Here is a 27,657-nt window from a genome sequence, read left to right as displayed (position 1 = left end):
ATTTCATTTTTATTTAGTTGCTCAAGTTCAGCATGCTCTTACTTGTGTAAGATAAATGCAATTTTTTTGATTGTGTCATTGAAAGCTTGTTTCACTTGCTTATTCCTCAAGGTATAAATGAAGGGGTTCAACAAAGGGGCAACGGATGTAGTGAGCACAGATACCCCTTTATTAATATCCACCTCTTCTTTGGCTGAAGGCTTGATATAGATGAAAATGCAACTGCCATAAGTGATGGAAACAACAATCATGTGAGAAGAACAAGTGGAAAAAGCTTTTCTCCTTTGCTGAGCAGAGGGGAATCTGAGAATTGTTTTGATAATATATATATAAGAGAGAATCACACCTATTAGTGTAATAATGAATGTCAGTACTGCACAGATTATAACCATTTGTTCTATGAACCAAGTATCTGAGCATGAGATCTTAAAAAGAGGAGATGCATCACAGCCAAAATGATCAATGGCATTGGAGTCACAGAATTCCAGCTGGAGGCCCATACCGAGTGGTGTGATGATGATCATCAATCCAGAGATCCAGCAGCAGAGGACAAGGATAGTGCAGACTCTGTTGTTCATGATGGTCATGTAATGCAGGGGTTTACAGATGGCCACATAGCGATCATAGGACATGGCCGCCAGGAGAAAAAATTCCGTGGCCCCAAAGAGTCCAATAAAAAATATTTGGCTGGCACAGGCATTATAAGTAATGGTATTGTCCCCAGTTGATAAGCTATACAAGAATCTGGGAATACAGACTGTTGTGAATGAGATTTCTAAAAAGGAGAAGTTTCGAAGAAAAAAATACATAGGTGTTTTAAGATGAGAATCCATCAGGGTAAGAATGATAATGGTCAGGTTTCCAATTATGCTCAGAATGTATGTCAGAAATAAGAAGATAAAAACCAAAACTTGCAGCTGTGTGTCATCTGTAAGTCCCAACAAGATGAATGTTGTTATTGCTGTGTGATTTCTCATAAGTACCTTTGATATTTTAGGCAATCTGCATCTTAAAAGTCAAATAAAAACATCTAAACAGAAGAAAAGAAATAAAAACACAAAAATGAAGAAAATAGAAAATAGAATAATGAGAATAATGAAGTCAAAAGCTTATTCTTAGAATGTATAACATTGATAAAACTTTTGTGAGAATAATCTGAAAAAAAGAGAGAAGATACAATTCATCAGGTATGATGTTATTATAGACTATATAGGTATTAAAAAGATGAAATTAAATATATTGAAAACTCTGCATATATATTGGGTAAAGTACATGAAATGAACTAATACTTTAAAAGACACAATCTATCAAGTCTCATTCAAGATGAAAATGTAACTTACATAGTTCTATATCTACGAAAATAAATGAATATATACTTAAATAATCCAACAAAGAGAACTAAGGATTGATGGATTGTTGATTTCTACCAAAAATTTTAAAACATACAAAATTTACCAGTTCTCTAAAAATTATCTTAGAAAATTGATTGTTGAAAATAAAATGTATAACTTCTGAGAGGATTTCCAATATGAAAAAATAAGACCAGAAATCAATAAAATTGAAAACAAAAAGACAATAGAGAAAAACAATAAAACCAAAAGTTGTTTTTTGAAAGAGCTGTGTAGTATTGTTGAACATCTAATCAGGGTGACAAACAGAGAAAAACAAAACAAAACAAAACACCAGCAGAGGTTAGATGATATCTCATTGTGCAACCTCTGTGGAAAATAATTTGGAGATACCTCAAAGAGCTAAAAATAGAAACACCATTCAATCCAGCAATAGCATTATTAGGCATCTACCCAAAAGAGCATAAGACATTCTATAATAAAGACATGTGCACCCGAATGTTTATGGCAGCACAATTAACTATTGCCAGGATGTGGAAACAATCCAAGTGCCCATCAAATTCATGAGTAGATTATTAAAATTTGGTATATGTATACAATGGAATATTACTCAATTATAAGAAATGACAGTGATCTAGCACCACTTATATTTTCCTGGATTGAGCTCAAGCCCATTATCTGAAGTGAGGTGACACAAGAGAAGAAGAAATGGACTTCACTTGTACTTGTTATCAAACTGGTACTGACTGATAAACACTATGGTGCTCAAATGGTGGTGGTGTTCTCCAGGGATTAGGGGGTTGTGGGGTAGACTCACAACTGACGGATGCAGTGAGCATTGTGGAGGGGAGGAGCATACCTCTAACCTTTGCTAGGGAGAGGCAAAGATATAAAATGTAATCAAAATGTTTGTACTCTCATATTTTCCTGAAATAAAAAAATAATAAAAAACATGAACAGAGGGAAAACAGAATAAGATCAAGGCAAGAATGTCAATTCTCATTGATCTTATTCAACTGCTCTAGAAGTCATATTAGCAAGATCAGGAATTAAAGAGGGGATATCACCACAGATCTCACAGATACTAAAAGGATGGTAAGGGAACATTTTGAACAACTCACAGAAATATATTTGACAACTTACTTAGAATTCTCTAATACTCTTAAGGGTGGTGTGTAAAGCAACTTAAATACTAAATTTTGATATCAAAATTATAAAAGGTAAGGGAGAAGGAGTGAAAATGGAGAGTTTTTGTATACAATTAAATGCAAATTGTTGTCAGTTTTAAGTAGACTGTTATAAGGACAAGATATTTTATGTTAACCTAATGGTAATCATGAAGCAAAACCTATAGTAGTTGCAAAACATATAAAAAGAAAGGATTCAAAGCATATCATCACAGAAAACCATTGAACCACAAGGAAATACAGCAAGAGAAGAAGAAAGAAAGAACCTACAAAACAATAAAAAAATAAATTACAAAATGGCAGTAGCAATTTTTTATCTACCAATAATTATCTTGAATGTAAATAGATGAAATTATCTGATGAAAACATATTGAGTCATTGAATGAATTAAGAAAAAACAAGTTCCAACCATATGCTTCCTATAAGATACTCACTTTAGTAGCAAGGACACACATACTGAAAGTGAAAGACTGGAAAAAGATATTCTATGCAAACAGAAACTGAAAGAGAGCAAGCGTGGCTATACTTACATTATAAAAAATAGACTACATCAACAAGTATAAAAATAGTCTTTTCATAATGATAAATAAATTAATTTGTCATGAAGACAAAATGATTTTAAATATACGTGCAACCAACATTGGAGCACCTAAATACATGAAGCAATTATTGAATGATTGGAAGGGAGAGATAGACTGCAAAATAATAGGGGACTTCAATAATCCACTTAAAGGCAATTTATGTAACCAAAGCATTTGTATCCCTGTAAAGCTCTGAAATTAAAAAAAAAAAGAACCCACTTTGAACAATAGACAGATCTAGACATAAAATCAATAAGTAAACATTGGACTTGAGTTATGCTTTAGACCAAACGGACATAACGTACGTATACAAAATACTTCATCCAACAGTAGAATAATACACATTCTTCTTAAGTGTACACAAAACATTTCCAAGATAGGTTATTTGTGCAGCCACAAAACAAATTTTAACATATTTAAAAGGATTGAAATCATATCAAGTATCTTTTCTGATGACATAAACTAGAAATTAATAATAGGAGAAATCTAGAATAACACACAAATATGTGGAATTAAACAACATGCTCTCAAACAACCAAAAGATCATAGAAGAAATAAAATTTTAAAATACCTTGGGATGGCCAGGTGTGGTGGCTCACATCTAATCCTAGCACTCTGGGGGGCTGAGACAGGAGGATCACTCAAGGTCAGGAGTTCAAAACCAGCCTGAGCAAGAACAAGACCCCATCTCTATTAAAAATAGAAAGAGATTAATTGGTCAACTAAAAATATATAGGAAAAATTAGCCGTGCATGGTGGCGCATGCCTGCTAGTCCCAGCTACTCGGGAGGCTGAGGCAGAAGGATTTTTTGAGCCCAGGATTTTGAGGTTGCTATGAGGTAGGCTGACACCACAGCACTCTAGCCCAGGCAACAGAGTGAGACTTTGTCTCAAAAAATAAATACAATAAAATAAATAAATAAAATAAAATACCTTGGGATAAACTAAAATGGAAATACCAAAAGTCATGTGATACACTGAAAGCAGTCCTAAAAGGGAAATTTATGATGATAAATGCCTACATCAAAAAAGAAGAAAAATCTCAAATAAATAATCTAATGGTATACATCAAAGAACTATAAAAAGAAGAACCAACTAAGTCCAAAGCTAGCAGATGGAGGGAAATAACAAAGATCAGAGTAGAAATAAATGAAATAGAGAATAGAAAAGTGTTAGAAAAATAAAACAACAAAACTAACAGTCGGTTTTTTGAAAAGGTAAACAAAATTGACAAATCCTTAACTAGATTACTAAGAAGGAACAAAGAGAGAAGATTCAAATAAGATCAGAAATGAAAGAGGAGACATTACAGGTGATACCACAGGAAGCCAAAGGATCATATGAAACTACTATGAGCAATTATTTGTCAAAAAATCAGATAATCTAGAAGAAATGGATAAATTTCCATACACATACAAACTATGCCCCCCTGAATGATGAAGAAATAGAAAATCTGAACAGATCAATAATGAGTAAGGACAATGAATCAGTAAGAAAAAGTCTTCCATCAGAGAAAAACCCAGTCAGTACTGGACAGCTTCACTTCTGAATTCTACCAAACATCTAAAGGAGAACTAATACCAATTCTTTTCAAATTACTTCAAAAAATCAAAGTGGAAGGAGTACTTCCATATTCACTTTAGAAGATCATCCTTAACCTGATCCCAAAGCCAGACAAGGGCACTACAAGAAAAGAAAATTACAGGACAATAATCTAGATGAACATAGATGCAAAAATCTTCAACAAAATATTACCAAACCTAATCCATGACCACATTAAAAGAATCATTCACCATTATCAAGTGAGATTTATCTCTGGGATACAAGTATTATTCAAAATATGCAAATTAATAAATGTGATACACTACATTAACAAAATGAAGGATAAAACTCATATGATCATTTCAATAGATGTGGAAAAAAGCATTTGATAAAATTTAGTCCTCTTTTATAGTCAAAATTTTCTCAGGCATTGTATTTACCTGGATATTTAGCTAGAAAGTCCTGTAATTGTGTGAGAAAACTCTTTTAGATGGTTTGTTCCAACTAAAGCCTACTCCTTTTCCTTCTTTGAGAAAAAAATGATCTCAGATAGAATTTATGTAATAAGAGGCAACAGAATTTCTAAACACTATCAGAGAGGGCAAAACCTGATTCAGCCTCATAGATAATTTTGTTTTTCTAAATGCTGTTTCTAAATAGTGGTACTGTTCTGCAGATCCACACTGGAAATATCTGCAACAGCTAAAATTGAGAAATACAGGATGGTTGTTCTCCAATGCCCACTTCCTTCCTTCTTGCAGTCATCTTCTGTTCCTTCCTTATTGCAACCTCTAGCAAAAGTCCCTGCTGACTTTGAGTATTATCCCAGGATGCGAAAGAATCTTTTGGCCTTTTCAATTATCAAATTCTGACAAATAGATTATAAAGCAAGTATAATTGATTGATTTCTGCTTAATATACTTAAAAGTATTTGTGTTTTAAAAAATATAGAATATTTTATAGATAAAATGTCAAACCAAATTTCTTTAGGTTGGGGGTAGGTGTATTTATGCATTTGAGGTTGTGTGCATATGTGTGTGTGTGTATGTATGGGCTCTCTGTTGGCAGTGGGGGCAATAAATGTTACATTTATGCCCGTTGAATTTGACTATTTTATTGCCCACATACTTTACCATAAAACAGTCTTGGGGACTTCTATTTGCTTCCATAATTAATATTCTCAAAAGAAATGATATTCAAGAAATAAAATTAATTCCTCAGATCCTTATGAACTATCCAAATTAAAATACACACACACACACACACACACACACACACACACAGAAGCTTAGAAAGGTGACAGGAAATATTTTATTTTACCAAATTTCACAAAAGAAAAAAATAGTTGGTTTGAGAGATATGAAAATACTTACTATTTAGTTTGTCATTCAGGCATTAGTTTTTGTTTTATCCGCAAATCCTTAGTGTGATTCACAACTAAACAATAATGTATTAGCAGCAATATGGATATAATTAGTCATGCCTTTTTATTGAATTTTTACTCAAAGGTAGCAGTGAAAATACATATACAAGCTATTCAAATTTTATATTCCTATGTATAACCTTTATCATGAAGGCCAATATCAAAATTTTAAATAATTAAATTTAAAATTTAAAAAGAATTATTTCTGTATAATCTGAGTGGTTAAATAGAAGGAAAGACTAATTAATGGGCAGACAGAACTAGAAATCCTCTTTAATTTTTGCAAAGTTGAGGACCTGACACAATCATCTTAATACAGAATGGGTCCCTTAAAAGTTTCACCACAGACATGGTTGAGGATGTTTTATATAGTCAACTTGTAATAGGTAGGATCAGCTAAATTAAAAAAAAAAAAGTCCTTGGCAATCCTGCTTCAAAGTAACTAATAAACATAATAGGTAATTAATATTATAGAAAAAAACAAAACAAAAGATGACTAATGCATGTAGGAATTGGGACAGTGTCCTTGGAGAATGGAAGATGCATTAATGGCCCCAAGGTTAAAATGCATTATCAGTGTAGAAAATCTTTGCCAAAATAATGACCCAAATAATATTTTGTCCTTTTGTTCATTTAAATTCACATTTCATCAATTGCTAAATACATATAGCAATTTCTTCAATGTTTATTGGTAATTTATACTTAATGAATAGAATATTACTGCCCTTTGGCTGTTTTTGAATAAATGTATTCACAAATTCCCTATCTTTTCTAAGAAATTTGTATCTTTAATGTCCTTACTAGACATTATGTTGTTGCCAGTCTTTTAAAAAAATTATTGATGGATAATATATGTACATATTTTGGGAGTATAGATGAAATTTTGATACATTCATATATGTGTTAAGATCAAATCAGAATAACTGAAAAATCCATCACCTTAAAACTCATCTTTTCTTTATGCTTATAACATTTAAACTATTCTCTTCCAGGTATTTTGAAATGTACACTAGATTATTGTTAACTATAGTCACCCTACTGATTTATTAAACTATAGGTCTTAACTGAAATTTGTACCTATTAATCAACCTCTCTTCATCCCCCTCCCTACTCCCCTTTTCATCTTCTGATAACCACCAGTCTATTATCTCTATCTTTATAATATCCACTTTATTTTAAACTCCCACATATGAATGAGAACATACAATATTTATCTTTCTGTGCTTGGCTTATTTCACTTAATATAATGACCTCCAGTTTCATCCATGTTGTTGCAAATAATGGGACTTTATTATTTTTATGGCTGAAAATATTCCATCATGTACATATACCACATCTTCTTTGCCCATTCATCTACTGATGAGCACAAAAGTTGATTCTATATTTTGTGATTGTAAATGATGTTGCAATAAACTTAGGTGTGTAGATATATCTTCAGTATATTTTCTTTCTTTAGGATATATACTCAGAAGTGGAATTACTTAATCATATGGTATTTCTGTTTTTAGTTTTTGTGGAATGAAAATACTCTTTTCCATAGTGGTTATATTAATTACGTTCCTACCAACAGTGTATGAGGGTTTCCATTTCTCTACATCCTCACCAGCAACTGTTGTTGATCCTGGTCTTTTTGATAAAGGCATTTTAACTGTGGTGAAATTATATCTCATTGTGGTTTTGATGTGCCTTTCTCTGGTTATTAGTGATGTTGAACATTTTTTCATAAACCTGTTGGCCATTCATATGTTTTCTTTCAAGAAATGTCTATTCAGATCTTTTGCCCATTTTTAAATCAGATTATTTGATTTTTCTCCTGTTGAGTTATTTGAGTTCCTTACATATTCTAGTTATTAATCTCTTGTCAGATGGGTACTTTACAAAAGATTTTTTTCCCCATTTTGTGGGTTTTCTCTTTACTTTGTTGATTTTTTCCTCTGTTGTGCAGAAGCTTTGTAGCTTGATGTAATCCTATTTGTCTATTTTGCTTTTGTTGTCTGTGCTTTTGAGTTCTTACACAAAAAACCTCTGTTTAGAACAATATCCTTGAGTATTTACCTAATGTTTTCATCCAGTAAGTTCATAATTTCGGGTCTTAGATTGAGTTTTTAATCCATTTTACTCTGATATTTATACATGGTGAGAGATGGGGTCTAGTTTCATACTTCTGCCTATGGTTGTCTATTTTTTCCCAAACAATTTATTGATAAGACTGTTCTTTTCCCATAGTATGCACATGGTGCCTTCATCAAAACTAAGTTGGCTGTAAATGCATAGATTTTTGTCTGGATACCCTATTCTGCTCCTATTGGTCTATGTGTATGTTTTCATGCCAGTACCATGCTGATTTGTCATGATAGCTTTGTAGTGTATTTTAAAGTTGGGTGGTGTGATGCCTCCAGCTTTGTTCTTTTTGCTCCTGATTGTTTTGGTTATTGAGGGTCTTTTGTGATTTCATGTAAAATTTAGAATTTCTTTTCTATTTTTGTGAAGAATGTCATTGGTATTTAGATAGTGATCTCATTGAATCTAAAAATTGTTTTGGGTAATTTGGTTAATTGGTTAATATTGACATATTAACAATATTCTTTCAATCTATCTGCATGCATTAGCTTTCCATTTTTTGTGTTTTATTCAATTTCTTCTTTCAGTGTTTTATAGTTTTCCTTGTGCGTATCTTTCACTTCTTTGGTTAAATCATTTGCTAGATATTTTATATTTTTTTGTAGCTATTGTAAATAAGATTGCTTTCTTTATTTTTTTTTTTCAGATTGCTTACTATTGGCATATATAAATGCTGTTGATTTTTGTGTGTTGATTTTATATCCTGCACCTTTACTGAATTTGTTTATTAGTTATAACAGTTTTTTTCTTTGATGGAATTTTTAGATTTTTCTAATTATAAGATCATGCCACCTGTGAACAGGGTTAATTTGACCTTTCATATTTTTATGGCATTTATTTCTTTATCTTTCCTAATTGCTCTGGCCCAAACTTCCATTATTATGTTGAATAAAAGCAGTGAAAGTGGGCATTCTTGTCTTTTTTTCAGATCTTATAGGAAAGGCTTTCCATTTTTCCCCATTCAGTATGGTATTAGATGGTTTGTTATATTTGATCTTTATTATTTTTATCTATTTTTCTTCCATATCCAGTTTGTTGAGTGTTTTTATCATAAAGGGATATTGAATTTTCTCAAATGAACATCCTCCCCCTCACACACATTTTGACATTTTATTGTCTCAATTAACATATTTATACATTGTCCTTCTCTTAACAGGTTGCCATAGCTATTATTCCTTTGATATGTTTGTCTTTTAGACTTCATACTATAGTTATGAGTCGATTGTACACTACAATCAAAATATTAGAATATTCTGGATTTATCTGTGTATTTACTTTTACTAGTGGGTTTTATATCTTTAGTTTTTTTCTTTTTGCATATAAGTTTTTTCTTTCCCTTTCAGATTGAAAAACTTCCTTTAGCATTTCTTATACAAGGCAGGCGGTGGTGAATTCATTCAGCTTTTTTTTTGTCCCCAGGGAAGGACTTTATTTATCCTTCATATTTGAACGATAGCTTTGGCAGTTTTTTTCTTTCAGTAGTTTGAAAATGTCATCCCACTTCATCCTGGTCTGTATAGTTTTTGTTGAGTATTCTGTGGCCAGATAAACTGGAGCTCTTTTATATGTTTATTTGTTTCTTTTCTATTCTTGTTTTTAGAATCCTCTCTTTGTCTTTGGCCTTTGAGATTTTGATTATTATATGCCTTCTGGTAGTCATATTTGGTTTGAATCTGTTTTATTAGATCTTATTGTGCATAGATATTTATATCTTTCTCAAGTTTGGAAAGTTTTCTGTTATTATTTCTTTGAATAAGCTTTCTAACCCTTCCTCTTGCTTAACTTCCTCTTGAACACCAGTAATTCTTACATTTGTTAATTTGAGGTAATTTTCTACATTGTGTGAGTAATCTATGTTTCTTTTTCTCTTTCTTTCTTTCTTTCTTTCTTTCTTTCTTTCTTTCTTTCTTTCTTTCTTTCTTTCTTTCTTTCTTTCTTTCTTTCTTTCTTTCTTCTCTTTCTCTCTTTCTCTCTCTCTCTCTCTTTCTCTCTCTCTTTCTCTCTCTCTTTCTCTCTCTCTTTCTTTCTTTCTTTCTTTTTATTTTTGGGGGACAAGATCTCACTCTTTCACTCATTCTGGAGTGTAGTGCTACAATCATAGCTTACTGCAGCCTCAAATTCCTGGGACTGAGTAATCTTTCTACTGAGTATAAGGAGCTGAGACTACAAACAGGTGCTGAGTAATTTTTTTATTTTTGTGGAGGTGGGGGTGTCACAACATTTTTTTCTTTTTCTTTCCTCTATGTGTTTTCAAATAGCCCAACCTTAAGGTGACTGAATCTTTCCTCTGCTTGATCTATTCTGTGTTGAGAGCCTAATGAATTTTACAATTCAGCAAATGTGTTTTTCAGTTTTAAGATTTCTGTTTAATTATTCCAATCTCTGTTAAATTTCCCTGATACATTTCTGAGTTGCTTTTTTGCATTATCATGAAGATCACTGTTTCCTTAAAACTGGTATTTTGAATTCTTGGTGAGAAAGAGCACATATCACCATCTCCGTAGGGCCAGTCACTAGTCTCCTCTCTTGTCTCATGGGGAGGTCCTGGTTCCTTTTTTGCTGTTCTTTCTTGTGGGTATATATCTATGTGTTTGCATTGAAGAATTAATTATTTATTCCATTCTTTGTATGGCTTGTTTTGGCTTTTATTGGATATGGTTGCTTGGAGATTTGTTAGGTTGCTATGTTGCTGCCTACTTTTTGCACTAGATGGTGCCTTAAGCCCATATTTGCTTCAGCTTTAGTAAAGAACTGGATCACTGCCTGTCCCAAATGGGGGCAGTCCCAAAAAGGATATCTCAGCAGTGTGGAAGGCTGGCTAGGCATTTGTGCCCTGGGGACTTGCAAAACATACCTCCTACAGCATGGTGGTGCTGAACTACTACTCTGATTTAGAGTCTCCTTGTGTGAGTTAAAGAACAGTGTTTTTAGGGCAAGGGATGGTAGCCCCACTTCTCTCCTTTGCCTCAGGGTGCTCTAAAGCATTTCTTTCTTCAGGTCTTCATGATGATTCAGTCTCTTGCCATAGATCCCAAGATGGTGAAGTTGATTGTCCACTTTGATTTCACTTTTTCCCAGTGTAGAAACCATAAGTTGGGATACAATTTTTGCACACCTGGTGCCAGGCAGATTTGGGGATGGGACAGTGCAGATGAGAAAATATGAGACTCTCATCATATTCAAAGTATTTTCATTTATCTGTGGCCCTGGGAACTGTCTAATCTTCATATTTGAGTTCTGTGATATTGCTATGATGATCTTGGCACTGTATATTTGTATTTGTGTTTTTGTGAGAAGGGAGAGTGAAGGCAGCTTGTTTTTATATCACTATTTTGGAATCAGAAAAAATCCTTTGCCAGTCTGGTATGTTAGAAATCCTATTTCACAATTTAACATTTAATTCCACTATTATCATGCCGAGATATAGAAAATTTGGTTAATATGTCATAAAATATATTCATCTTTTGATTTATTATTTCTAAATTTACCACCATTATTTGAGAGTCTTTACTGATCCTGAACGTGTCATATATTTATTTATATTTTCTTCTAATAGTTTTATGGCTTATTTTATTTATATTTACATGTATACTCTATCTGCATTATAATTTGGCCTAAAGTATGAGAATATAAAATTTTTCCCCAAGTAACTAGGCAATTTTAGTGTAGTTTAATAAAAAATCAACTATTATATTATTTTTTGTCTGATCCTTGAGTTTGCTTTTAGAACTTATCTTAATTTCTTCCATTGGATAGGAAGAAAGGCAGCCATTATTTGTTCACAAATTTTGAAGAATTTCTAAAATCCAGAAAGATTAGTTTTCCTACCTTTCCCTTCCTCAGTTTTACTCTCTATTTTTTTTTAATATTTTAAAATTTCATCATATTATGGGGGTACAAATGTTAAGGCTACGCATATTGCCCTTGCATTCCTCCCTTCTCGAGTCAGAGCTTTAAGCATGTCCATCTTCCAGGTGGTGCACATCGCACTCATGTAAGTATATACCCATCACCTCCTCCCCCTCCCACTTGCCTGGCACCCAGTAAATGTTTTTATTTTATTTTCTTTGACATTTTGGTAACATTTGATATCTTTGCCTATGCCTAGAAAAGGTTAGAGGTATGCCCTTCCCCTCCACAATGCTCACCACATCCCTAAGATGTGAGTCTACCCTCCCAACCCCCAAATCCCTTGTGAACACTACTACCATTTGAGCACCATAGTTTTAATCAGTCAGTACCAATTTGATGGTGAGTACACGTGAAGCCCACTTTCCTTATTTTGTGTCCCCTCACTTTGGATAATGGGCTTAAGCTTAATCCAAGATAGTGTAAGCAGTGCTAGCTCGCTGTCTTTTCTTAGAATTGAGTAGTATTCCATTGTGAACCTATACCAAATTTTAATTATCCACTCATGAATTGACAGGCACTTGGGTTGTTGTTTCCATATCCTTGCAATAGTGAATTGTGCTGCTATAAACATTCGGGTGCAGATGTTTTTATAATATAATGTCTTATGCTCTTTTGGGTAAATGCCTAATAATGCTATTATTATCAGACTAACAGCAGACTTCTTATCTGAAACCTTACAAGCCAGGAGATTGGGTACCTACCCTTAACCTTCTAAAACAGAACAAAGCCCAACCTAGAATTCTTTATCTGGCAAAATTAAGTTTCATCTATGAGGAAGAAATAAAGTCCATCTCAGACAAGCAATCACTGAAGGAATTTGCAAAGTCAGTCAAGCCCTACAAGAAGTTTCAGACCCACATCTCTAACTGAACAGGGCAATAGACACTCCTCAAAGTAAAATTGTCAAAGAATTAAAGTTTAGATCTCAAACTACATGATGGCTCAAGGAGTAAGACAAAGCAACAAGTCTTCACTCAACAATATGAATGGTAATCTTCCTCCAATTTCAATCCTCTCAATAAATGTAAATGGCTTAAACTGTCCTCTGAAAAGACATAGACTGGCAGAGTGGAAAAAATCCACAAGCCTAGTATCTGCTGTCTACAGGACATACATCTAACCCACAAAGATGCCTTTTGGCTGGAGGTCAAGGGATGGAAAGCTATCATCCAAACGGAACTCAAAAGAAAGCTGGGGTAGCTATACTATTTGTAGATAACATAAGCTTTAAAATAGCAAAAGTAAAAATGGATAAAGAAGGCCATTTTATAATGGTGAAAGGGAAGATCCAAGAAGAAGATTTAACAATTCTTAATATCTATGCATCCAATATAGGAGCACCAAATTACATAAAGCAAACCTTATTTAATCTAAACACCATGTTACACAACACTGGTATAGTAGCAGGGGACTTCAACACTTCACTGAATGATCTGGATAGATCCTCCAAACAGAAAATAAGCAAAGAAATAATGGACTTGAACAGAGCCCTTGATCAAAAAGGTCTGACAGATCTCTATAGAACATTCCACCCAAACAAAGTTGAATTTACATTCTTCTCAGCAGCCCATGGATCCTACTCCAAAATTGATCACATCCTAGGCCACAAATCAGATCTGAGAAAATTCAAGAAAATAGAAATTATACCTTGTATCTTCTCTGACAATAATGGTATAAAATTACAGTTCAATTCCAACAGAAACACTCAATGCCTCACAAAGTCATGGAAACTAAACAATCTATTATTGAAAAATTATTGGTTCAAGGAAGAAATTCAGAGGGAAATCAAGAATTTCTTTGAACAAAATGATAATGGTGATACTTGTTACCAAAACCTTTGGGATACAGCAAAAGCTTACCTTAGAGGAAAACTAATAGCAATTAATGGTCACATCCAAAAAACACAAAGCTTAGATACTGACAACCTAATGAATAGGCTCAAAGAACTGGAAAAAGAAAAGCAAACAACTTCCAATCCTAGTAGAAGAAAAGAAATAATGAAGATCACAGCGGAACTGAATGAAATGGAGAACAAGAGAACTATACTAAAGATCAACAAAACCAGAAGCTGTTTTTTTTAAAAGATAAAAAAATTGATAGCCCTCTTGCTAGACTGACAAGGACTTAAAGGGAAAAGACTTTAATAAACTCAATAAGAAATGAAAAAGGAGAGATCACAACAGACACCACAGAAATACAAAACATATTTGATTACTATAGAAATCTATATGCTGAAAAACTACAGAACGAAGATGAAATGGACAAATTTCTGTATTCATACAACCTCCCTAAGTTCACCCAGGAGGTAACAGATCTCCTGAATAGACCAATCTCAAGCTCAGAAATTGAAGCAGTAATTAAAAACCTCTCCAAATGGAAAAGTCCTGGACCCGATGGCTACACTTCAGAGTTCTACCAAACATACAAAGATGAACTCATACCTACTATACTACAGAAACTATTCAACACTATTGAGAAAGATGGTATTCTTCCTAACTCATTCTACAAAGCCAATGTCACCTTGATACCAAAGTCAGGAAAGGACGTAAGAAAAAAAGAAAATTACAGACCAATATCCCTCATGAATACAGATGCAAAAATTCTAAATAAAATTCTAGCAAATGGAATTCAGCAGCACATCAAAAAAATAATTCACCATGACCAGACGGGCTTTATTCCAGGGATGCAAGGCTGGTTCAACATACACAAGTCTATAAATGCAATTCACTTCATCAATAAAATCAAGAACAAAGACCATATGATTCTGGCAATAGATGTAGAAAAAGTATTTGACAAAGTCCAACACACCTTTATGATAAAAACTCTTAACAAAATAGGCAAAACTTATCAAATCCATTTATGGCAAACCCACTGCTAATATCATTCTAAATGGGGAAAAATTGAAATCATTCCCTCTTCAATCTGGAACTTGACAAGGATGCCCACTGTCTCCTCTTCTATTCAACATAGTACTTGAAGTCATAGCTATAGCAATCAGACAAGAGAGGGGTAGTAAGGGCATCCAAGTGGGGGCAGATGAAATCAAACTCTCGCTCTTCGCCAATGATATGATATTATGCCTAGAAAACCCCATGGATTCATCCAAGAGACTCTTAGATTTAATAAATAAATTTGGTAAAGTTTCAGGTTATAAAATCAATATACACAAATCAGAAGCATTCGTATATGCCAAGAACCATCAAGCAGAAACTCAAATAAAAAATGCAATACCCTTTACTATAGCCCCAAGGAAAATTAAATATCTAGGAGTATACTTAATGAAAGATACGAAAGATTTCTACAAAGAGAACTATGAAACACTAAAAAAAGAAATTGCAGATGATTTGAACAGATGGAAAAATCTACCTTGTTCATGGATTGGTAGAATCAATATCATTAAAATGTCAATATTACCTAAAGTTATATACAGAATTAATGCAATCCCCATCAAAATACCACCAGCATTCTTTACAGATCTAGAAAAAATAATTCTTCACTTAGTATGGAACCAGAAGAAACCTCGTAGAGCCAAAGCAATCTTAAGTAAGAAGAACAAACTGGGAGGCATCAGTCTTCCTGACTTCAAGGTTTACTATAAAGCAATAATAGTTAAATCATCCTGGTACTGGCACAAGAACAGAAGCATCAATATCTGGAATAGATCGGGGATACTAGGGATGAAACCATCAGTATACGGCAACCTAATGTTTGATAAAGCAGACAAAAATATACAATGGGGAAAAGAATCCCTCTTCAATAAATGGTGCTGGGAAAACTGGTTAGCTACATGCAGAAAATTGAAACAGTATCCCTATCTCTCACCTCTCACAAAAATTCACTCAAGATGGATAAGAGACTTAAACCTAAGGCATGAAACCTTAAGAAAGAAGACGTTGGGAAAGCCCTATCAGACATTGGTCTAGGCAAAGAATTTTTGAGGAAGAGCCCCAAGGTAATCACCACTGCATCAAAAACAAACAAATGGGATCTGATCAAATTAAAAAGTTTCTGCACAGCTAAGGAAACCATCATTAGGTCAAATAGACAATCTACAGAGTGGGAGAAAATATTTGCTTTCTGATAAAGGTCTAATAACAAGAATCTATATAGAACTTAAAAGAATAAACAAGAAAAAAATCAAACAACCCCATCAAGCAATGAGCAATGGAAATGAACAGAAACTTCTCCAAAGAAGACAGAATGATGGCCTGCAAACATATAAAAAAATGCTCAACATCTCTAATCATTAGAGAAATGCAAATCAAAACCACAATGAGATACCATCTGACACCAGTGAGAATGGCTTGTATCAATAAATCCCAAAACAACAAATGCTGGCGAGGATGCAGAGAGACAGGAACACTCTTACACTGCTGGTGGGACTGCAAATTAGTGCAACCTCTGGGGAAAAGAATTTGGAGATACCTCAAACAGCTAGAAATGAAATACCATTCAACCCAGCAATAGCATTGTTGGGCATCTACCCAAAAGAGCATAAGATATTCTACTATAAAGACATCTGCACCTGAATGTTTATGGCAGCACAATTCCTAGGGATGTGGTGAGCATTGAGGGATAGAAGGGAATACTTCTAACCCTTCATAGGGAGAGGCAATGGTATACAATGTACCAAAATGTCAAGAAAAACTCCAAAACTTTTATTGGGTGGTGGGCAGGTGGGAGGGGGGATGTGGGGAAGGGTGTATACTTACATAATGGGTGTGTGCGCACCACCTGGGAGTTGGACACGCTTGAAGCTCTGGCATGGTGGGGGGGAGGGATGGCAAGGGCAATATATGTAACCCTAACAATATTTGTATCCCTATAATATAATGAAATAAAAGGAAAAAAAATAAGTAGAAGTAGTAATATTTGAGTTAGGTACTCATATACTGTTCTCCTACTGATAGATTCATATATTGTAGGAAAAAATTCCTCAAAATAAATCATTGTGGTATCTGTGATCCAGAATATGTGTCTTCATGATTGTTTTGAAATGATTATTTTTAATGTTACAAACCTAATGATACTTTATATCATCATGCTTCAAACAATAAACCTATCATTTTAATTAAATGATAAACAAGGCCAACTGGCTGTTTTGGACATTTTCTAATCTTCCCTGTTTTTCCTTATGGACACTATCCCCTGAGATTTCTCATAGAGAAGCATTCACTCTTTTAAATTAATTGGAAAGTATTAAATATTTCACAAGTTTCAAGCAAACCATCTCAGTTTTAATAATCTTTGAGAAGGTTTGTGAGGTAGTAACAGTTGGATTTAAATTTTTAAATATCTTATAATTTATCTGATATTAAAAGAGAAAATTATTAGAAATATTTATTGTCCACGACATAAACTCTACTATGTAGTTAGATTCACGTGAGAGTGAAGAAAAATTGGATTACAAAACATTCACAATTTGGATTTCTGTTTTGAATTAACCTTAGATATTATTTTATGTTAAATCTCCTGCTGAAAAATTAAATATTATTTTCCAGTGACTATATTTGCCTTTTATCATGATTGCTCATGTATTCCAGAGAAAAAAAGAGAGATACCAACATATACTGCTAATGGTAAGTAACATAGTGGTGTGACTTTTCTTTCAAAAATAGAAGATGTAAGTTACACACAAAAAAATAACAGTGATTCAAATATGGTACTTTATTATTTCTCTTTTAGTAAACCATTAATAATTCTTCATTTATATGTTATGAATTGATGAGTGCAAGAGCATGAAGTTTCATTTATGCACTGCACCTGCATTTTTAATACTTTAGGAATTTAAATCAGACACTACACTACAGAATTATGTAAGAAATAATGCTTATTCTACTGTTTATTGTACTGCTGTCTAGATAAAGAAACTTAAACAATTTTAGAAGTTGATCTAACATAACAAGGTCAAAAAGATATTTTTCCTGGAGAATTGACTTCACTGGTTTTATATATTTTAACAAATAGAAAAAAAATAGCTCTTTGTAAGTGTTGATTCTGATCAATACATGTGAACAATCACAAGTTATCACTGATGATTATTGATTGCCAAATTTGCTCTGGTTGAAGAATAAATGTCTGCTTTCTGGTTTTGAAATTACTCTAATATTCCCACTGAATCTACAGAAATATTCAATGTATTTTGTAGAAAAAGTATATGTTAGAGCACAGACGTATTAGAAAATGAACAGTACCAAATTGAGATAAAATCAAGGAAGAAAAACTAAATTGTCTATGGTTCTCTCATCTACCATTTCTACTAAAGCCTGGAAATAATTCATTGGAAAATTAGTACAAGAGGAGAAGTTAACATTGAGTTTCTGAATTCATATATGAGATAATAGGATAAATCGTAGAATACTATATATTACATAACATAGTTTATTTTTTTCTCTCAAAACTTATGTTCTAAGTTCATTTGGAAATAGTTTAGCTATTTTGTAAATTGATAATAAATGTTTGATTAAAAGGAAATAGAGTGCATCACTACTTTTTAGTTGAAAACATGACTCTAAAATATATAATCAATTTCTGAATTCATTATTAGTTTTTGTTATTATTAAATAACAAAATAGAGATTAAGAAAAAATATTGTATTTGATTATTTCCTTTGCTAGATGTTAATAATGACTGGATTAATTTTATCAAAAATATAAATGCACTATAATTTAATATCTCATTATAAAAATTTTATTTTTAATCACAGTTTTTATTTCAAAATATTAAGGGGGAGCAAATGGTTTTGTTTCATGGATAGCTTTCATAATGTTTGAGTCAGGGCTATTAGTGTGCCCATACCTGAAGGGTGTTATTGTATGCGTTAGGTAGACTTTTGCATACATTTGCAGAAATCATAGCTACATGAATAATATGTAGGCATTTATAAAAGATAAAATCCACTTATGCAAACTTCTTTGGAAATTTTAATCTAAAATATGCTTGGAATATTTTTCATGAGAATGAATACTCTCAGATGTCCTTACTTTCACAATGTTATTATATGAATGAATAAATGATTTAAAGAATTGTTTATTTATTTCTTTATTTTTATTTCAGGAAATTATGAGAGTACAAACATTTCAGTTACATTTTATATCTTTGACTCTCCCTAGGAAGGAATAGAGGCATGCCCTTCTCCTCTACAATGCTCACCGTGTCCCTTAGCTGTGAGTCTACCCCTCCAACCTTCTAATCCCTGGAGAACACTACCATCATGTGAGCACCATAGTGTTAATCAGTCAGTGGCAATTTGATGGTGAGTACACATGGAGCCCATTCTTCTGATCTTGTGTCACCTCACTTTGGATAATGTACTTAACCTCAATGCAGGATAATATAAGCAGTGCTTATATTATATAATATAGCTCACTGTCATTTCTTAGAATTGAGTAATATTCTATTGTAAACAGATACCAAATTTTAATAATCCACTCATGAATTTATGGGCACTTGGGTTGTTTCCACATCCTGGCAATAGTGAATTGTGCTGCCATAAACATTCAGATGCAGATGTCTTTATTATAGAATGTCTTATGCTCTTTTGGGTAGATGCCTAATAGTGGTATTGCTGGATAGAATGGTATTTCTATTTTTAGCTCTTTGAGGTATCTCCAAATTAAGAACAAACTGGGAGGTATCAGTCTATAAGACTTCAAGCTGTACTACAAAGCTATAATAATTAAAACAGCCTTGTATTGGCACAAGAACAGAGACATTGATCCTTGGAATAGGACTGAGATTCCAGAGATAAAACCATCTGCATACAATAATCTAATCTTTGATAAAGCAGACAAAAATATACATTGGGGAAAAGAATCTCTTTTCAATAAATGGTTCTGGGAAAACTGGTTATCTACATGCAGAAGAATGAAACTGGATCCCCACCTCTCATCTCTCACAAAAATCAACTCAAGATGGATTACAGACTTCAACCTAAAGCATGAAACCTTAAGAATTCTGGAAGAAGATGCTGGGAAGATCCTTTTAGACATTGGCCTAGGCAAAAAATTTATGAAGAAGACCCCCAAAGCAATCACCGCAGCCAAAAAATAAATAAATAAATGGGATCTGATCATTAAAAAGCTTTTGCACAGCCAAGGAAGCTATCATTAGAGTGAATAGACAGTCTACAGAATGGGAGAATTGTTTATTTTTAAATATTTGGATTGTTTTGTATGTTTCACTCTTAAACCATAACATAACATTCAGCTGTTACATAATATGGGAGTTCAATTATTTGGTTTTTGAGAAAGAAAAATTTTACCTCATACATTCTAAACATGCTTTTCATTTTAGGAATTTGTTTAACTGTTCCTATTCCTGAACTATCTTATGTTTGTTATACTTTTAGTTTATTATCTTGCATATTCTCAGGGCTGATCAGATCAGTAGAAAGTAAATCTATTTTATCTACCAATCAAATCTTTAATTGAATTTTATAATGTGCAATTTCTCTTTATAATATTAATTGGTTACAGATTTCAGGATAAATGTTTTGAATTTATTGAAGTTGGAACATAGATTTTTGATAATTCTTTTAGTTTTCATAATAGCTATTTTCTGCTTATATTTTATACTTTGCTAATTTATAGTTGATTATTTCCTCAGGAGTTTGTTGTTCTACCTCTCAATTGCTAACTTTATTTCCATAAGGATGGCCAGAAATTGCTCTTATAATTTTAATTTTTTTATTTGTCCGTTTCTCATTTCCGATATTGTTTTTATCCCACAAAAATATGTTTTTTAAGGATTATCAAAGTTTTCTGTTTTTTAAATATTTTACATAAATAATATGTACTTTAAAAATACTAGGAATTGTATTCTCACTATATAAAGAGTTATTAATGGAATTTCTAAAGAATATATTAGCTACAGTTTAATTTCAAACAAATCAACCATATTTGTATCCTAGTGAATGAGTTTTATAAGAATTTGAAAAAGATGTGCAAAATTTTAATAACATAAACAACATCATTTAATTTGCTAATATTACATCCGTATTGGGATAAAAAATCAATTGGATGAGCAGCATTATTTACTCTTCTCTTAAAGTTTGGAAAGTTGTTAGATTTATTACTCTGCAGTAAAATAAAATTTAACAGTATGTTTTAGTAATATTAAATATCAGTTAATATTACTAAAACATATCAATAGTATGTTTTTAAGCAAAGGTGCCATAAGCAGAATTTCTTATAATTTTTCCTGTTACTGTTTTACTTCCCAGCATCTTAGAAGCAGACTTGAAAAAAATTCAACATGCAAACATTTGCATTTTCAGAACTGATGCTGCAATATGAAAATAGAAAGCTATGTTTAACTACAAAACTGTGATTTTTATAAATTATATTATTTATTTCATAATACAAATGGAATATCTTTCCAATACACAGAAGACCCACTAGTATCAACAGATTCCAGTGATTAGGGAACACTTGTTACACCTGTAGTTATTTGAAGCTTGAAACAATAAAAAACTCTGACTACCTTTTTAGTTTTTATAAGTGTGGGTCGCTTTGTTGGTTATTAAGCAGTTGCTAGATATTGATATGTTCCATATACATCTCATTTAATCCTTATAACCAAGGTCAAAGCTATCTTACCTTCTTTTAATAAATAAAAACTAATGTAAGGAAGTTAATTAATTTTCCCAAGACCTTATAACTAGAAATAAGTGATAGAGTAGAAATTCCAAAAGATCTCTCTGACTTAAATATAAACTAGTAATGTAGCCATATTAATTTTTCTTATTTTCTGTTCTTTTTGTTCGTGACACTCAGTTTAACATTTAAAAATTCATTCTTGTTTTGTTTTGTTTTTTTTTTTTTTTGAGACAGAGTCTCACTTTATTGCCCAGGCTAGAGTGAGTGCCGTGGCGTCAGCCTAGCTCACAGCAACCTCAAACTCCTGGCTCAAGCAATCCTGCTGCCTCAGCCTCCCAAGTAGCTGGGACTACAGGCATTCACCACCATGCCCGGCTAATTTTTTGTATATATATATATTAGTTGGCCAATTAATTTCTTTCTATTTATAGTAGAGACGGGGTCTCGCTCCTGCTCAGGCTGGTTTCGAACTTCTGACCTCGAGCAATCCGCCCGCCTCGGCCTCCCAGAGAGCTAGGATTACAGGCGTGAGCCACCGCGCCCGGCCTAAAAATTCATTCTTAACAAAAAATCTGTCCAGACGTTAAGAGTGGATTGTCTTTTCCTCAGTAGCCATTAATTTGTTCTTACATCCATAGCCATATAAGAAATTTTAAATCTAGTTTCTAATTCCTAACAGGCTCCCACCCTTGCTACACTTCTGCACTATTACTCCTTAGTTTTTATCATTGGCAATCTGATACTGTGGAAACCTTTAATTGCAAACATAAAATACTATCACAATGCTGTTGTCCCATCCAAATCATTACACACTTCCTACACCAGTACTTCCTTAAATTAATAGACACTGATTAGATTTATGAGTGATTGCTGGCGACCTGAGGTAATAGATAATGTGACAAAATTTTGAAGTCCTAAATAGATTCTTTCTATTTAGTAGGTCATTAAATATGAAATGTCTGGTTTTGAATCAGAAGTGTAGTTTATTATATCTCAAACAAGAAGCAGTACAATTAATCAAAATATGCACCTAAACTATCAGCACAGTTTTGCCATCTTAACAGTAGGTTGTTTATGCCAGCAGCGAAGGAGACTGGAGAGCTACTGGCAATGAGATCACAAAGGCACTTTACACAGCTTGTTGAGAATTGAATATTTTTCCTGCAAGAAGTGGTCCAAAGCTGGAAGAAGTATAGTCAGTTGGCACAAGGTCTGGTGAACATGGTGAACGACAGAGAGTTTCCAAGTCCAGCTGCTGTAGTTTGAGCAGTGTTGTTTGTGTGACATGTGGTCAAGCGTTTCCTTCCAAGAGGATTGGCCTGCCTCTCTTGACCAATCTCAGCTGCTTAATCACAAGCATCCTCATCATTTCATACAATTGGTTGCAGTAAACATCTGCTGTAATGGATTGACCAGGTTTCATAAAGCTGTAGTGGGTAATACCAATGCTACATCACCGAACAGACACTACCATTAGGTTTTTTAGATGAATTCTCAGTTTTGGACTGTGTTTCAGCACTTCATCTTTATCCAACCATTGTGCCCAACATTTGCAATTGTCAAAAAGAATCCATTTTTCATTACGCATAATAATATGGTGTAGAAATGGTTTGCCATTATGTCATGATGACAAAGAAAGGCAAACTTTGAGATGATTTCTCTTCTGACTATCATTTCATTCATGTGGTACCCATCTATCCAGCTTCTTTATCTTGCCCATTTGTTTCAAACGGTCCAATATGGTTGGAATAGTAACATCAAACCTTGCTGCTAATTCACGCCTAGGTAGAGATAGATTTGCTTCCACTACAGCTTTCAGCTCACCATTATCCACCTTGGTCTCAGGTTGCCCACGTGGCACATTTTCAAGATTAAAATCACCAGCACAGAACTTCTTCAAACCATTGACGTACTGTGTATTTAAAAATAACATGAATTTTTGATTTATCTATGGTCTCACAAAAATTGCTCTAAAAAAATTTGAAAGATAATCACAAGCCACACTATGTGCTTTCAAAACTGAGGATGTACCTTTACAATAAAAGTAAAACAAGAAGTCTCAAAGTGAAATGTAAGAGAAATCAACTGTCAACCTTAGTACTTAAGGAAATAGGACATTTCATACTTAATAGCCTTATATTTATCTTTGGTAAATGTGGCTATATATGCTTAATATTCAGTTTCTATTTTCCTAGATTCAAGTAGTATTTATTTGATGTGATATAAACTCCTATACTTTTGGGGGTCATCTTCTGTGTCTTCATCAGTAGTTGATAAAGAAATTGCAAGAGGCTACAATGGGGCACTAAATAAATATCACTTTAATATAAAATCTAAAGTTTGATATTTTTTTTAAAATTTCAGCATAAGTTTAAGGCATGAAACCCTAAAACTCCTAGAAGAAGATGTTAGGAAAACCCTTTCAGACATTGGCCGAGGCAAAGAATCCTTGACGACCCCCAAAGCAATCACCGTAGCAACAAAAATAAACAAATGGGATCTGATCAAATTTAAAAAGCTTCTGCATAGCCAAGGAAACTATCATTAGCACAAATAGACAACCTACAGAAAATATTTGTTCTATGAAGTTTGAGAATTTAACTGTAGGTCTTAATTCATTATACTGGTATAATTTTCTTTTGATGAAATTCATAATTTTAAAATGAATGAATTATTTTGAATGTAAAACCAAGATCTCTAATTTTTTAACAACTGGAAAATTTTGGAATTAATTATAATTATTTGGAAGAGTGAAAAAAATCAGCTATTATGGGTTTTACAGATCAATTTTCAAAATATTTAATAGTAGACTGTTACAGTTCTTTTAAACTCTTCATTCACAGTTTCTGTTGCATAGTTCTACATTATATCTTCAACATCCATGGAGTATTGCTTCTTACACAGATATGTTTATGAATATGGATCCTTTCATAAATCTTTTCCTGGATTTTAAATATACTCATGTAGTTTCTGATTTTTGTATCTTTTTATCTTTAGAATTTGGCTGAAATGACAAAAGAGAAATGAAGAACCATACAAGGCAGATAGAATTTATCCTTCTGGGACTGACAGATAATTATCAGTTACAGATTATAATTTTCTTATTTCTACTTCTTAATTATATGCTGAGCATTTTAGGGAATTTGACCATCATTGCCCTCACTCTGCTGGATTCCCAACTCAAGACCCCCATGTATTTCTTCCTCCGTAATTTCTCTTTCCTGGAAATTTCATTCACAACTGCTTGCATCCCCAGATTCCTAATAACCACTGTAACCAAGGAAAAGAACATTTCCTATAATGGTTGTATATCTCAGTTGTTTTTTTACATATTCTTAGGGGTTACAGAATTTTTCCTCCTGACTGCTATGTCGTATGACCGGTATGTTGCCATCTGCAAACCTTTGCATTATGCATCCATTATGAGCAACAAAGTCTGCCATCAGCTTGTACTAAGTTCTTGGGTAACTGCATTCCTGGTCATTTTTCCTCCACTGATTTTTGTTCTTAACCTAGAATTCTGTGCTTCAAATATCATTGATCATTTCATTTGTGACATTTCTCCTGTCCTTCAACTTTCTTGCTCAGACACACATTTACTGGAACTGATTGCTTTTTTCTTAGCTGTGATGATACTCATTGTCACACTGCTTTTAGTAATTCTTTCTTACTCTTACATCATGAAGACAATTCTAAAATTCCCTTCAGCTCAGCAAAAGAAAAAAGCCTTTTCCACTTGTTCTTCTCACATGATTGTTGTCTCCATCACTTATGGTAGTTGTATATTTATCTACATAAAACCATCAGCAAATGAAAGAATTACTTTAAGCAAAGGAGTAGCTGTGCTCAATACATCAATTGCCCCTTTATTGAACCCATTCATTTATACTCTGAGGAATCAGCAAGTGAAACAGGCCTTTAGAGATGCAGTTAGAAAGATATGTTCTCCTTCAGACTCTTGAAATAATTAACATGAAGACATAAAAGGAATTTTGAACAAAACACTAATTTGACTCTTCTAAATAATTGCTATGTCATATTTAATTGTTTGTATTATTTTGGCTTGCCTGAGACTCAAAACTATTGTGATTCTGTTTTATTCTGGTTTGAACTTTCTGTTATTCAATATGCAAACTTTTCTATGTCAGAAATAAAAAAAATTGCAAAATTCATTTTCTGTAAAAGCATGTTGAAATAAGATGAATGAGGGGTTTTGGCTATATTATAGGATATATATTTTTGAGGACCTGGATTTGTTAAATAACATGAAGAAATGTACTTTGTTTTATTTAAAAGCCATGATTATAAAAGTCTTAGATAAATCAAATTTTGTTATTATTAAATATGCTTAAAATATCCAAGAGAGGCCGGGCGCTGTGGCTCACGCCTGTAATCCTAGCTCTTGGGAGGCCGAGGCGGGCGGATTGCTCAAGGTCAGGAGTTCAAAACCAGCCTGAGCAAGAGCGAGACCCCGTCTCTACTATAAATAGAAAGAAATTAATTGGCCAACTGATATATATATAAAAAATTAGCCGGGCATGGTGGCGCATGCCTGTAGTCCCAGCTACCCGGGAGGCTGAGGCAGAAGGATCACTCGAGCCCAGGAGATTGAGGTTGCTGTGAGCTAGGCTGATGCCACGGCACTCACTCTAGCCTGGGCAACAAAGTGAGACTCTGTCTCAAAAAAAAAAAAAAAAAAAAAAATATCCAAGAGAGCTTATTCTTTAACAAGTGATATAGAAAATTGTTTTGTAAAGTGTCAATTGTCAACATAGTAAGAAAGCAATATTTCCTTTGAAGTGAACCATACATTTCATTTGTGTGAGATTTACTATTTATGCTGAACAGCTTTTTAAATTTGCAGTAGAGAATAAAATATGATTTCGTATATATGTAGTTGATTCTACACACAATCTTTTTCAAGACCATATAAGTGGGCTTGGCGCAGTGGCTCACGCCTGGAATCCTAGCAATCAGGGAGGCCGAGGAGGACGGATTGTTTGAGCTCAGGAGTTCGAGACCAACCTGAGCAAGAGCGAGACCCTGTCTCTATTAAAAAATAGAAAGAAATTAGCTGGACAACTAAAAATATATAGAAAAATTAGCCGGGCATGGTGGCGCATGCCTGTAGTCCCAGCTACTCGGGAGGCTGAGGCAGGAGGATTGCTTGAGCCCAGGAGTTTGAGGTTGCTATGAGCTAGGCTGATGCCATAACACTCTAGCCAGGGCAACAGAGTGAGACCCTCTCTCAAAAAACAAACAAACAAACAAACAAACAAAAAACCCAAAAAACCAAAAAAGAGCATATAAGCAAGTTTAATCTCCTGACCATATCAATAATGTATTGAGTAAGTGGGAATATCTGATGAATTTTATTTCCTGTTACATAATTATTAGTTTTTAATTCTGTATTCATTTTCAAAGTAAATTGTATAGAATATAAATATCTTAAAATTTAAATAACTTTAAAGATAAAATTATGTTTAATTTCCTCCAAACTAGGGGTATAAAATTATGTTTTCTTTTTTTCTCCAAAGTGTCAGCTCTTAGAACATGTATATACCACATTCTATTTTTTCTGATGACTATGTGGTTATGCCATTATACCAATTGATTTATACCATGGTGGTGATTAAGCTACTAGCACAAGATTATCTTTCATATATGTCACCAGAATTTTTTCTTATGTATGCATATAATTAGTATGCATTTCCTTAGTCAATATTCCTGGAAATATGTGCCTATTAATTTTAATAATAGTGAGAAAAGACAACATGAAGGGATCAAATAAAATCTATTACTAGATTATTGGCAAACTCTGATCTTCAGAATAAATTACAAGACGATAACACAAAATTAAAAAGACAAATTATTTCTCAAATATCAAGACAATGATTGTTGCTGTCATTCTGTCTAAAAGAACTGGAAAGGATAAATGCATAA

The 27,657-nt window shown here is 33.2% G+C and overlaps 2 protein-coding genes across 2 annotated transcripts; one reads left to right on the top strand and one right to left on the bottom strand.

The window, feature by feature from the left end:
• Positions 1-38: 38 nt before the first annotated feature.
• LOC105865681 (olfactory receptor 6C2-like) lies at positions 39-977 on the bottom strand. Its single transcript, XM_012754461.2, has one exon. It carries the CDS (start codon positions 975-977, stop codon positions 39-41), a length of 939 nt encoding a protein of 312 aa, XP_012609915.1.
• A 23,760-nt stretch (positions 978-24,737) lies between these two features.
• On the top strand, positions 24,738-27,657 carry LOC105865675 (olfactory receptor 6C70). The gene is made up of 2 exons (XM_076007843.1): positions 24,738-25,639; positions 27,609-27,657. Exons 1-2 carry the CDS (start codon positions 24,738-24,740, stop codon positions 27,655-27,657), a joined length of 951 nt encoding a protein of 316 aa, XP_075863958.1.

The sequence above is a fragment of the Microcebus murinus genome, chromosome 10 (assembly GCF_040939455.1).
Source record: "Microcebus murinus isolate Inina chromosome 10, M.murinus_Inina_mat1.0, whole genome shotgun sequence".
Classification (NCBI taxonomy): Eukaryota; Metazoa; Chordata; class Mammalia; order Primates; family Cheirogaleidae; genus Microcebus; species Microcebus murinus.
Note: the sequence above shows the minus strand (reverse complement) of the source record. Positions and strands in the feature narration are given on the sequence as shown.